At 29.0% G+C, this 14,677-nt stretch overlaps 2 protein-coding genes across 2 annotated transcripts; one reads left to right on the forward strand and one right to left on the reverse strand.

The window, feature by feature from the left end:
* The first annotated feature begins 2,545 nt into the window (after positions 1-2,545).
* On the forward strand, positions 2,546-4,557 carry LOC114167448 (gibberellin 3-beta-dioxygenase 1-like). The gene is made up of 2 exons (XM_028052543.2): positions 2,546-3,091; positions 3,780-4,557. Exons 1-2 carry the CDS (start codon positions 2,616-2,618, stop codon positions 4,414-4,416), a joined length of 1,113 nt encoding a protein of 370 aa, XP_027908344.1. The 5' UTR covers positions 2,546-2,615; the 3' UTR covers positions 4,417-4,557.
* A 3,506-nt stretch (positions 4,558-8,063) lies between these two features.
* On the reverse strand, positions 8,064-9,769 carry LOC114166499 (putative 2-oxoglutarate-dependent dioxygenase AOP1). The gene is made up of 3 exons (XM_028051242.2): positions 9,359-9,769; positions 8,924-9,245; positions 8,064-8,581 (listed from the first exon to the last, which is right to left on the reverse strand). The coding sequence occupies exons 1-3, from the start codon at positions 9,730-9,732 to the stop codon at positions 8,333-8,335; spliced, it is 945 nt and encodes a 314-aa protein (XP_027907043.1). The 5' UTR covers positions 9,733-9,769; the 3' UTR covers positions 8,064-8,332.
* Positions 9,770-14,677: the final 4,908 nt, after the last annotated feature.

Genomic DNA, 14,677 nt, shown 5'->3' on the forward strand with positions numbered 1-14,677 from the left:
TAAGATTAATTAAGTTTTAATTTGTTATAAATTTCAATATTTTTAATTGACTTCTTATTAATTTTTTTATTTAAATTTTTATATTTTTCAATCGAATATCAATAAATTATTTTTTAATCGAGTCATATTGTTTCTTTGTTTTTCATGTAAAGTTTTATATGATTAGTATAAAATGATAGTGTATGTAAAATAAAATGATGAAAAAAAATAACATAAACTTAATTAAAAATACTCAAATTTATAAGAAGTTAAAACTTAATTAAGAAAAAAGTTACTCATATTTTTCTATAATAATAAATGATTGAATTTCATTTTTTTTACACTAATATCTAAATAATGTAATTGGATTGCTTAAAATACTAGTTAAACCTTTTGTGAAATAGAAACAAAAACATTAAATATGATATTTTTAGAGACTGAAAATGAAAGCTGGTGATTTTGTTTAAAATTAACAACACATTTAAAATATTTATAAAAAGAATACTTACACAGGTTGGTATGATGTCACATAGAAGAAGTAGTTTGGTGTATATTACTGTTATTTACTTTGTAGTGATGATGGTAACCACTCAAATGGCCCTATATATATTGTCCTATAGTGATGGGGAAGGATCACAAAAATCCAAGTTAAAATGGAATTAATATTTTTTTATTTTTTATTTTTATATTTCAAGACAGAGGCACATGTATAGAAGAAGGGACCCTCTTCTTTGTTGAAATCCTTTGCTTAAAGAAAGATTTTTTTTTTAAATATAATATGATAAAAGGAAGGGTTAATTTTTTTTTTCCTTAACTTTTAGTGAAAATTGGAATTAGTTTTTATTCAAAATTTTGGATTAATTTAGTCTCCTAACTTTAGAAATACGTGTATTTAGTTCTTTTAACCAAAATTTGTTAAGTTTATTTGACGCTTCAAACATATTCTATGATTTGAGTAGTTTTTATAGTTTAATTCATTCTCGATTCAATGTTAGCTGAGAAACGCGTTTAAAACGTCAAATAAAATTAACAAAGTTTGGTTGAAAGGACTAGATTCACTCAATTAGTTTGTAAAGATGAGAGACTAAATTAGTTCAAAATTGTAAAAATGAACTAATTTCAATTTTCACTAAAAATTAAGGAACTAAGAACATATTTAACCTTGAAAACAAAATCATATAAAAGAATATTTTTAATATTATTTTTGTAATTTTGCCTTCTCTTTGCCGTATTGTTAACTACTATGTACTATGTTTAACCTTTCCTTTGCCTTTTCTTTTGTTCTTTCTCTTGTCCATGTCTTCCCTTGTCCGTCCCTCTTTGGTACTTGCACATACTCTTTTTTTATTATGCATCTGAAATATGCAAAAAATAATTATTTCTATACGAAAATAATATTCATAAATAATTCTGCCTTTATGTTTAAGGATTAATTATTTTTTTAGGCAAAGATGATATAATTGATCGTGATGCATATCAACTTGTGAAAGTCTAATTTATAAGTCTCACACAAGCTAAAATAAAATAAAAAAAACTCAATATAATATTTAATATGCAAATTCTCATGGAAGTTGATATATATATATATATATATATATATATATATATATATATATATATATATATATGATTCTTATTTAATATTTTTTTTAACATAACTATTTTTTCTAGTCTTTACATTATAACAATTTTGTCATGATTTCATGTGAAAATTTATGTTCTATATATTAAGTAAAAATAAGTAAGACGAAATAAATATGTATAAAAATCAAATTCACAAATTCATTTTTGGATGAAAATGAGGTCTTTATCTTTAATGCCTATCTTAAAAAAATGAATGACAAAAAAAAAATAGTAAAAAACTAAATATAAACCTTAAGGTTGATATATATGTTTTTAGTGTTTATCAAACTAATATATATATATATATATATATATATATATATATATATATATATATATATATATATATATATATATATATATATATATATATATATATTTTAAATTTTTTAATATTAAATTAGATATATTTAGTGATAAAAAAGACGATGAAAAAATTTCAGAAGTTTAATCTTACAAATAGTTTTGTAGTCAGCAAAAATATATAATATTTAACCAATTTCTCGATGCACCCCCAATATATAACATGGTTGACAATAGAAAATCAAAGTGTTACAGGAAAACTACACAGATATAGTAAAGGAAATAACTTTTATGAAATCCTTCTTTATTTAATTTTAAAAATAATAATTAGTAAATAAGATGTCAATGCCATGTTTACTACAGTGATGATAAATTGAATTTATTTATTGATAGAAAGTTTTGTCAAAATATAAGATTCTGATGCTCATTAATATTTTGAAACAATATGTATTAATTAACTGTATTTGAAAGATATGACATAAGAAAAAGAGAAAAAAGAGGGATACAGAGGCATCATGAGTGGCACAAAAAAGAACATGAAAATCGAAAATCAAATTACTCTGCATGTCTGTCTGGTTATCTTATGTTAACATTAAGGAAAATTGTCGGCATCTTCTTCACCGTTCTCTATATATACCCTCTTCAATCTTCATTCTTTCTCAACATATCTTTCACTAACACAACACAACACTTCTGTTTCTTCTTCCACCATGCCTTCACTCTCCGAAGCTTTTCGAACTCACCCTGTGTACCTTCACCACAAGCACCACTCTGATTTCAACTCTCTGCAACAATATCTCCCAGATTCTTACGCATGGACACAACAAGATTCCGATGCTTATGCTGATACAAATGACAAGAGTGTTCCTGTGATCGATTTGAAGGAGCCTAATGCTGTAAAGCTGATAGGGCATGCATGCAGAACATGGGGAGTGTTCCAAGTTGTTAACCATGGCGTCCCCATGAAGCTCTTCACCGACATTCAGAGAGCTTGTCTTGCCTTGTTCTCTCTTCCTCTTCACCAGAAGCTCAAAGCCGCTCGCTCCCCCGACGGCGTCTCCGGCTACGGCCGCGCTCGCATCTCCTCCTTCTTCCCCAAACTCATGTGGTCTGAATGCTTCACCATTCTCGATTCCCCTCTCCACCTTTTTCTCCAACTCTGGCCCCAAGACCATGCTAAATACTGGTACGTAAACCCACAATATTATCAAATAACCCTAACACACTTACTCAATCTCTTAAATTCATCGGTTCTGATAATACTTGATAAGTTTACAGAAAAGATTCATTAAGAAGAACAAATATCAATAAGAACTGAACCCAACCACACATTTACACCACTCTCAACCAAAAATTTTAAGACAATGGATCTTTATTCTTATATAATACTCTACTTTCTCGTTTCAATCTAATGTGAGACTTAGACTCACACTTGGATTTCTAATATATATATATATATATATATATATATATATATTTATATATGTTTTTCTTCTATAAGTCTGGTTTGAAAAGAGAGGGTTTTCTGAAATTTGTGGTGAAGGTTCCACTACGCAAAGTTAGAACCCCATTTTTCTCAGCGTAATGCAGTTAGCAAAGATCACTATAACGACAGCCAAGGACCCACTTGCTTCCCATTCTCGTTTTCTTCAAACCTAAACTTCACTTCCAACATTATATATATCTTAGGTGGTCCACATCAACAACATATGTGTAATTAAGTTTTATTAACTTACATAAATTTTTTTTTTTATTTTGAAAGAAAAAAGACGTGATTCAGAGAGAAAAAGAAAAAAAACTGATAAATGTTGTAAACAGTGTCGTATGAGAAAGTTTAATATTTTCTAAAGCTTCGTTTTTTAATAATTTTGCAGTGAGATTGTGAAGGAATATGAAGCAGCCATGAAAAAATTAGCGGCGAAGCTAATGTGTCTTGTGTTGGCTTCGCTCGGTATTTCGAAGGAAGACATTAAATGGGCCGGGCCGAGAGGAGAGTTCAACGGGGCTTGCGCGGCCTTACATTGGAATTCTTACCCGAGTTGCCCGGATCCCGACCGGGCCATGGGTCTGGCGGCCCACACGGACTCCACGCTGCTCACGATTCTGCACCAAAACAACGTGAGTGGGCTTCAGGTTCTGAAGGACGGTGAAGGGTGGGTGGCGGTTCCGCCGCTTGCCGGAGGGCTGGTGATCAACATTGGCGATCTGCTCCACATTTTGTCGAACGGGTTGTACCCGAGTGTGCTCCACCGGGTGCGGGTGAACCGGAGCTGGCAAAGGTTCTCGGTTGCTTATCTATATGGGCCCCCAACAAACGTGGAGATTAGTCCAAATGAAAAATTGGTAGGCCCAGGTAGGCCCTGTCTTTATCGATCGGTGAGTTGGAACGAGTACCTTGGCACCAAAGCAAAGCATTTTAATAAGGCTCTCTCCGCGGTTAGGATTTCGTCCTCTGTTAACGGTTTATTTGATGTAAAGGAGGATCAAAACAACGACTTTCAATTGGGCTAGATACATAGCATTAGCCCATAGCCCTTAGCCCATAACCCATAGCCTATGGCCATGAACTTTTTGACCCTTCTTGGTCAAATCTTGTACTAGCCATAAAAGGCAAAAAGAAAAAAAAAAAGTTATAAAATAAAAATTCCGAAAAACCGTTGTTTGCTTAAATGGAATCTGGTTTGGTGGTTAGGGTATACTATAATCAACAAGAAAGTTGGAAAAAATAAAAATAAATATGACTGATTTAAAAGAGAAGTCTGAATTTAATTTTTCCATTGAATAAAAATAAAACAAATTAAATATTTTTAAAAAAAATCTGACATCTTAGAAGCTGAAAGCAATGGACTCAATTATACTTTGATGTATCATAAAACATTCAATAATTCAGAGTCCCTCCACCCTTCTTAGTACATGCATTTTTACTATAAATTCTCACATTATATAGAATTTTTTTCTTGTAAATTTGTTAAAAAATTTTATCTTTTTTCTGCCATTTTTTTAAGAATTTTAATTACCAGATAGTTTTTTCGTGGATAATTATTTTTTACAAAATTATAAAATTTGCAAGTATTTTTTACAAAATTTGTTGCAAAAAGTGTTTTATACAAATATTTTATAAGAAAATTGATAGCAATTTCTTGCAATTTTTTTTCAACAAATTTTATAAGTATTTACTACGAAAAAATTTTCAAAATAAAATTGGCAGGAAATATAGGTTTTTTTAGTACTGTATGATAGATCTTAGTACATGGTTCATTTTTATTTTATTTTTTACTTAAGAACCTTTACAATTATCTTGTTTATAGTTGTTCTTTTCAAATTTAGCGTTATTATTATTGCATAAACTCGTTCATGTATATTTCTTTACAAGGGTTAAATCTAGGTTTCAATTCCTACACAAAACAATAGTAGAGTTTGTGTTTTATATTATTTTACTAAAATAAGTCATTAAATAAAAACTAATATAAAAGACAACAAGTATTTAGTTATTATATTGACTGATCTATAAATTATTTTAAATGTTAACGATTTATTTTTCAATTATTGAATAAGTTTCTGAATTAGCTATTGAATTAATCTCCAAAACTAAATTAGCATTTAACTACTTCAAATTTGAACTTGAATTTAGTCTCTAATTACTAAGTTATACTAATCCTTTAAATTTAGTAATATATTTACTATATCATTGTTTTCTTTCTCACTATAATATTTTGGCAATAAACATTGTAGACTATATTTCTAAACATTGTAGAATTTTGTTATCAGAAAATACATTATTGATCATATATATCTTATTGGCAATAAAGCGAGATAGTTATGATGTGAAGTGTTTCACCAAATTATGAGCGAACCATTCCATCTGATAGAGACAAAAGGGACAAAAGAACTTATAACAGATTAGATTGGCACTATATATTAGTTACTTGATTAAAAAGAAATGGTCCACAATTATTTGACACAATAGGAAGATATAAGCTTGATTTTTTTCCAGTGTCTCAACATTTGTGTTTTACATGCGACATCACAAAACTAAAGTTCAAGATGGTCCATTGTCAGTTTATGCACATGGATGAGATAGTGCGAATACAGAAAAGTACTAAACAAAACACGTACCAAATGCTAATTAATTATTATAGTTTTGAATGTTGAGTCTTTCGAGAGATGATCACATGAAAAATTTTTATGTGATAAGTTTATGAATCTTTATCTTTATATGGTGTTCAACTTTCTCATTTTTACTCGATGTGAAACTTAGATTTACACTTGGATTCACAACACCCAATATATGCTTGCTGAATTTTATATATATATATAACCCACACATTTCACTCACTTTAGACTGCTAAATAATGCAGATTTTAGAGCATACTTTCTCAGTTGTTTTTGTGTAATATATTAGTAGCAATGCTTGAAGCATAGGAAGGTGTTAGGAATTTAAGTGTGAGTCTAAGTTCCATATTGACTAGAAATGAGAAAGTCGAATACTATATAAGAATAAAGACCCATAAACTTATTGTCTTAAGGTTTTGAGTTGAGAGTAATGTCAATGTCTAATGTAGTTGGACTTAGGTCTCATTGGTGTTGTTTCTCCCTCTGATGAAATCCTATAAACCTAACAGAAGGAAAGTTTTTGAGAAAAAAGAAAGTGTTTTGTGGCGTGCTATGATTATATGGTAAGGTAGTTTAAAGGACTCCATCATGGAAATGATTGAAGTGCAAAAAAGCAAAGGACAGCAAAAACTTGAAACAAATAATTGGTTACTCTTTGTGTGGCTTATGTTTTTGTGTTTCAAGCACGATGCTTTTAGAAATCACTACTATATACTGCAACTGACATGATTTGTAACCATCATAATGCAATTAACACTAACTATATATATCAATGCACCGTTTTCTCTCTCTCCAATAAACCAAATCAGGACTTTGGTTTTGTCAAATACCACGTTTAAGGTTGTCTGTTAGCCGATATTTCAAAACCAACTCCGTCACATCAAAATTTTGATTCTTTCTTGAATTTCTTTGTTGTGTCTTTGTTGGAAGTTCCATATCGGCTAGAGATAAAACAATTTTATAATATATAAGTAGGTGCAATCCTCACCTTACAAATCGGTTTTGTAGGATTGAATTAGAGTTAAAATCCACTTCTAACATAGTATCAGAACCTGACATGATGATATTGTGGAATAAGAGTATTCTAACAAGACATGCAGATGTTTCATCAAGTAAATGAGAGTGTGATATGAAGTCCAAAGTGGCATTGTTAGAAGGAAGAAATTATGATATGTGAACACACATTGTAAGGAGGAGGAGGGTCTGTGTATTCTTTTTCTTTTGTGATCCCACCATAGGAGCAGAAAATCTATGATGATTTTTTCAGAAGTATTATTGTTGGGTGGCAGAAGAATTAAAAAATCATAAGGAGCATGAAATGTTTCATTTGATCACTGTCTTTTCAAGTTAAAAATGACTGGTTTATACTTCATGTGTATCTGAGGCCTACATAGAATATTGTTTATGATTGATCTTATCAAGATGATGGAGACGAATCTGTGGGTCTATTATTTAATTGCATTTGGAATAACTCCAAATACCTAAATCATGTCACTTTTTTTCTTCTTCTTCTTTTTAATGCATTGTAATATTCAGTGATATATCAATGATATACAATCCTATCAGTCTATATCATAGAATCTTTTTAATGCATTGTAATATTCAGTGATATTACCAATTTCTTAAAGTATAATATTGAATTAATAAAATCATCATTATTAATATTATATAAAAAAGAAGAATGATGAAAGAAAATAAATCAAATAAATAAATAAATAAACAATATTGCCTTGTCTAAAAACATAAATAAGAAAACTTAATATATATATTTGAAGAATAATAAAAAAATAGTAGTTAACCTTTTTATCTATATGATCATATTAAGAGGATATATCATTCAGTAACTTTGTTTTTAGTGAAAATTTTTTAATTGGACAAAATTTTATCTTTTAATAAATAAAAATAATTTATTTAATTTTTCTTTTATTCTTTCAAGTGATGCTACATCAATCAATAACTACTCCTAAAATGTTTCAATCTTGCGTTAAAATGAGAACCATCAAAGGTTGATTAAAATCACCAAATCAGTAATGTGAGGCTGTGCCTTTCAAGTTTCAAAGACAACACACCTAACAGCAAGGTTTTATTAAGGTAAATTGCAAAGGAAACATCAGAACACACAACACAAACATAAAGTTCAGATTCTTCATTAAATTTTTTGATATTGTACTCTGTTGTGTCTTTTTAATATATTTTAAAACAACAATATCCGTGTCATCAATATAATTTCAAGACACAACAGAAAAACAACACAAAAATATCCGATAAGAAATCTAAATTCCACGACAAAATAGAGGTATAACGCAATGGGTGCTCAGATACCACAGTAAGTATGCAGTGCAAACTGGTCTCTCTGTCCTTCTTCAGTGTAGTAATACTTGAGGAACTCAACATGATCAAAGGGTTTAAAAAGCAGAGGGTGTTCCTCATCCACAAGTTCCTCTGGTGCTTTTATTATGCTCCCTCCTTTCGGAATAGAGAACAACCCTGCAGAATATCTTGCCTCATTTCCACTCATCATCACTCTGTGAAATGGTGAATGCAACCTCCCATTTGACCATGCCTGCAAAATTCATGCAAACAATTAATACATTTTCATCATGATCCAGTGATTCCAAATTTGAGTAAAAATAGTGTATCCAACAGGAGTATGCAATAGAGTACGGTTTCTCTGCCGAGTCTTTTACGGTTTAGGATTTAAGGTTTAGGGTTTTGATGCTTTGAAATATATTAAACATCTTTTAATATATAGTATCAATGTATTGTAGAGACTAAACAAAAAAGTATTATAAAAAACTCAATAAAAAATCCAAAATTTTTTAGCCATATCTGAAGTCAGACTGATAATGATTTCTGTGTGGCATGATTTATGTTGTTTAAATGGCAAGAGATGAACAGAATTTACATGGAGAGAGTCACCAATCATGACAACAAAAGTGTGAGGTGAAGGCTTGTGGCTTATCCATTTTCCATCTTTGGTCAAAACCTCTAAGCCCTGCACTTCATTTTGGTACAAAATGGTCACTATGTTCTTATCTGAGTGTGTGCTGAGGCCTAGCTTTGTGTCACTGGTTTGAGGGCCTTTGTATTTCATAACCCTAAGGAGATAATTGGTTGAGTTCATGTGCTCCTCCAAGTACTTCTCAACACCTAAGCTCTCCAAAACCATCTTCCTAACAATCTCATCCAACTCTGATAGCTGCCCAGAAAAGGATTGTATAGTTTTGCTGCCAAATCAAAAACACAAACAAAAGTTAAAACTCAAATGCAATAAAATTTGATTGTTATAACCAAAATCGCGACGGAACGACGAACTAAAAATAAAGAGTTTGAGTCATGCCTAAAACTTGCGTTTCCATTAGGCCACATGATGTTGGTCATGCTCTCTACTTTCTCATGAACAATTGCATCATCAATGCCCATGCTTTCAAAGAGTGGAATCATAGGATATTGTCCAACATAACCATGATAAGGTTTCTTAGAAACATTGAGTATCTTTGTTTGCAGAGGAAGATCAAAGAGTTCTTGAAGTGAACCAAACAAGGCTTTTCTGAGGTCTAAAGGAACCCTATCAAAAATTGCTTCAAAGCAACCATACTCTACTAGTGCCTTGTGCACTTCAGATTTTACTGTCTCCCAATTAGAGTTTTTGACTTCCGGTTTCAGATGAGTGAAGTCGATTACCGGAAGCTTTAGAGTGTCTTCTGAACCCATATTTTTACTTTTTTTTTTTCCTCTGATTTGGTCACAAAATTGGAGAATAGTGCTTAGTTTAAGGCGGGTTTGAAGCTATTTATAATAGATATGCTACATAATGTAACAACCTCGTTGATAATATTAAAACATTTATGATGTTCTATTCTATTGTTTGTGATTTGAACATTCTATGGTGATTTGAAACAACCAAACATATCATGCTGACACAGAAAACAAAATTAGTTGGGTTTCTTGGGCTTATTTTGGGCTTATGTTGTGGAGTTTCTTACCAATCAATCTGTTGAAAAAGTTGAACAAAATATGTTGGGTTTCGGCATCAGGCTGTTTTCTGGGCTTATTTTAATGTAATGATTAGTATAAAAGGCAATGCTCATTTGTGATTTTGAGTGCAGATTTTGATTGAATGGTAGAATAAATTGATATATTATTTATTCTGTTTTATATCTCCAATGATTTGATGTTTGAGGTATAATAATGAATAATACTACTTTATAACTGAAAAAGACTTTCGTGATTACAATATTGACCAAGACATACAGGAAAATAAACTAAATATGTTTTGCTCTAACATTTTTTAAAATTGAATTTAAATATACTGTCCGTTTAAAGATGTTTTACGTTTTCATTTAATTATGTTATAATAATAATTTCTGATTTGTTTTACTGTAAAAAAAAAAAAACTTTTGCATAAACAATATATGAAAATTCAATTCTTCCCTTTAATGAGAAAATACTTTTGCGAACCGGAAATAATTATGGAAGACTCTTCCAAAACAGTCTTGTATAACAAAATTATGTTTGGATGGAATTCCTTATAATTTAGGGAAAGAAAATAACAAAAATTGAAACTTTTACAAACTAAAATTAATTTATACAGAAGATAGAAGTTTTCTCATAATTTTTAAACTTTAATTTATACATTAGTTAACTTTAATTTGTAATTCTTTTTCTAGTTTTTATTTAAAAAAAAACTTATAAAAAATTAATCCACATAAAACTAGGTTTTGCAATTGAACCATGAGACATGTCCATGGTTTCCTCCATATCTAGCTAAATTGCAAAACCCTAAATGTAAGAATTAAAGTGACTCATGTGATTGCATGAATACAGTTTAATAAAAAACAGAAGAAAGTACAACTACAAGATAATTTTTAAAAATGAATTACTATTTTATATATAAATAAAAAATTGTTTGTATTAAATTTTGTATGTATATATACATAAGTCAATCGAAGATGGGTGAACTTAAACTTCTCACCATGTTATTGAAGGCTTAAGTTAATTATGTTAAATATAATGATAATGATTATTATAATTAGTGTGGAGGACCATTTAGTAAAATACAGTAAACTAATTAATTTAGAAAAAAATAAAAATAAACGAAGCATGTTCTGGAGGGATCTTTAACATCATGAATTTTTGTATCACATGTACAAGTTGTGTCAGGACCACTACAAATTAATCAACCTTCGTACAATTATTCTCACTGCATAATGGTATTATAAAACATAATCTTAATTTTTATAATAATTAGCAGAAATTAATTGTGCTACCACGATAGCATGGTTTGTTTAATAATGTTAACCTTGTTTATAACACTTTCCATATTTATATTTTATTAAATAAATAGTTAGTTTATCAAATAATTAAACAAGGATTTTAATAGATAGTTAGAAATACATATGTCACATTTAAAGCATTGATAATTTAATTTTAGTAACTTTATTTAAAGTCACTAGAATTTTTTTATAGAGTCTCAATAATTTTAAACAACAGTAATTTTTTTATTGATTTAAAGATGTTGTAAACTAATTTTAGAATAACAAAATTTGTACGGAATCAAAGACTGATTACAGTTTTCAAAAGCTTAATTAAAAAGTTCAACTAATTTATGCCCTAAAGATTTACTATTTACTTGATTGGAAGAAAAAAAATCTGTGTTTATTTTTCGCCAACTTGCCCAAATTAAATTGGATTTCTCGTGAAATTGTTATAAGAAAATATAGAATTTGACTTAGTTATTCACCTAAACACATGGAGTGCATAATAACTGTTGTTAATTGGAAAATTGGCATGCTTTCACTTATAGAATTCAATGGAGTCATGTTCTTTTCCCTCTAATGTAGCTTGAGTAAATAAAATAAACCAAACATTTATAACTAAATACAATAAAGCTACACAAACTTGAGCATTTTTTTTTTCAAATTCAACAAACAAAACATTTGGGATTCACATTTGAATGGTATTTTAAAGAAGGATTATTGGAAAAAGATAACACCAATGACAATTAAACTTACGTAAAATAATTGATATTAGTTTTTCAAAAATTGTAAAACAATAAATTTATGAGTTTTCATTTTTATATGATATTTATTTATTTTTATTTTAAACTTACACTTAGATTTCTGACAAAAATCTATCTTCTTATAAATTTTCATGGAAAAAAAAACTTAATAATGGCTTAAACTCTATTTGAGTAAACTATAATTCAAATTCCATGCATAAAAATTTAGTGAAGAGAAAAGAAAGTCACAAAAATCATAAAACAACAATTTAATTTTTATATAATAGTATTGAGATGCACTTATAGAACGCACAAAATATTTAGAGCTTGTGTTGCTAGCAAAGAAATAATTTAAAATTATTTTATCATAAAATATATTTTATAAATCAATTACTCGTGTAATTTGTAAAGGTGAATAATTACTTTCGTGATTACAATTACTCGAAATCATCTATTAAAAAGAAGAAGAAGAAAAGAATGTGTTCCTAAAAAAGCTTATAAGTAAACATATTGAAATAAATAATAATTTTTATTTTATACCATCATAAAAATCGTAAGTATTATGAACCTGTGCTATATTTATTAGGGTATAGGCCATTTTAATAATATTTTTATGTTTAATCAATTCCATTGATTTTATTATAATTTCTTTTTCCATAAAAACATTAATCAGAAATTTTAAGTGATAAAAATTACATTTGTTTGACTGAAAACTTATTCTTAAAATATATTTTTAATAAAATATTATATATATATTGCTATCATATATTATCTGCTTAAGATTGATCCATTGCGGTGGAAGTGAGACATGATTTTAAATAAAACATACTTTAAATATCAAGAACTATGATAAATCCTTACTTCTAAAAGGACATTCACTAATTACTTTTATAATTTAAGGATGATATATTCTCATAATTATATTTAGGGTTAAATATGTTTTTTTTCCCTCAAGTTTCAGTGAAATTTGAAATTAATCATTTTTAAAAAATTTTGACCAATTTAGTCATTCATCTTTAAAAATACGTGAATTTAGTTATTTTAACCAAATTTTGTTAAGTTTATCTGACGTTTCAAGTGCATTTCATTATAGTATTTGAATTGTTTACACCGTTTGACACATTTTCGTTTCAATGTTAACTCAAATATTATCATAAAATGTGTTTAAAATGTCAAATAAACATAACAAAATTTGGTAAAAGGATTAAATTCACGCATTTCTAAAGATGAAGAACTAAATTGGTATAAAGTTTCGAAAATGAACTAATCCCAAAATTCACTGCAACTTGAGGGACCAAAAACATATTTAACCCTTATATCTATATATAAAAATAGTTCATCAAAACCCAAATTAATATTGTGGTGATATTTTTTGGTGTGCAAAAATCTTTGATGCACACAACAATGTCTGGTCCAAGGTTTAAAGTGTTGTTGACACATGATGTTATGTTATTATTCCTAATCTTAACTTATTGTTCTTGCCAACCCATGATAGTCCTTGAGCCATTCACTTAACACGGTGCCCTATTCACTAGGTCTCAAACACTTTCCAATAGGCTTAGCTGTGATATAAATATAATTAACTCTCAAACAGAATCAACTCTGTAAAATTACAAATTAATTAACTCAAATGCTTACCATTATGATTGGTCCAATCGTATCATAAAAAACATCATCGTATATCTTTTTTCTACACTTTTGTGGTTTGTTTTAATCGATGAATCTTGTACCATGGGAACTATAATTCCCATTATTTCAAGAGTTTTCAGTTTTGTCTATATTACATGTCGCAAAGCAAGAGGGAAAAGAGTAACGTTATGCTTCTTTGACTTTTCTGCTTGCATCATCAATGTTCCCTTTCATTCGTTCTGAGATTCACGATTCGTTTATAAATAATTTTTCCATATATTTATTTTGAATACCATCCAATTTCGTTGAAAAGGATGTTATAATTCTTAATTAAACATGATGGCATTTTAAAAGTGCATGATTTTCAGAATTATTGCTCACCCTATAATTAATTTCTTCATATACGTCACAGAGAATGGAGGTAGCTAGCTTAATCCTTTATTTAGTTTAATGTAAAGATAGGGAACATAGGAAAAATGAAAAAAAAAAAATGTTTAACTTTCATGATAGGTTAGAGAAATTTTATCATAAATAAACAACACCAATGAAACATGTTCGGATTCCGATCCAAGTTTGTCCGGCAGCCATCGTTAGGGACAACGGTCGCGTTCTCTTGCAGCCATAATTAGGAACAACGATCGCGTTCCCGAAATATTGTCCGCGTTGGAACATTTGAGCTCCGTCACGATTTTGTCCTTAAAAGACGTCTCGAAAGGTAAAGGAAGTAAGAGTACTAGTATTTAAACTTCACTTGACCTCGAGTCCTAAGCGATGTCGGACTTCTTGGATATACCGAAATAAAAAAGTACCAAAATTCACGTAGAAATTAACAATGATATTTTAACATAAAATATTTTTATTTTTATTTAACACTATCATTCATTATCTTTCATTTCTTTTTATAAATATAAAAGTTCACATTTTTTTTCATGATCATCTATCTAAAGTGTCAAATGTTTTGGTGTTTATGAGTTTTCAAGTTCAACTTTTTATTTTTATTCAGTAGACTTACTCTTAAGCTTGGATTTC

The sequence above is a fragment of the Vigna unguiculata genome, chromosome 10 (assembly GCF_037176805.1).
Source record: "Vigna unguiculata cultivar grain cowpea cultivar isolate G323 ecotype 2 chromosome 10, ASM3717680v1, whole genome shotgun sequence".
Lineage (NCBI taxonomy): Eukaryota > Viridiplantae > Streptophyta > Magnoliopsida > Fabales > Fabaceae > Vigna > Vigna unguiculata.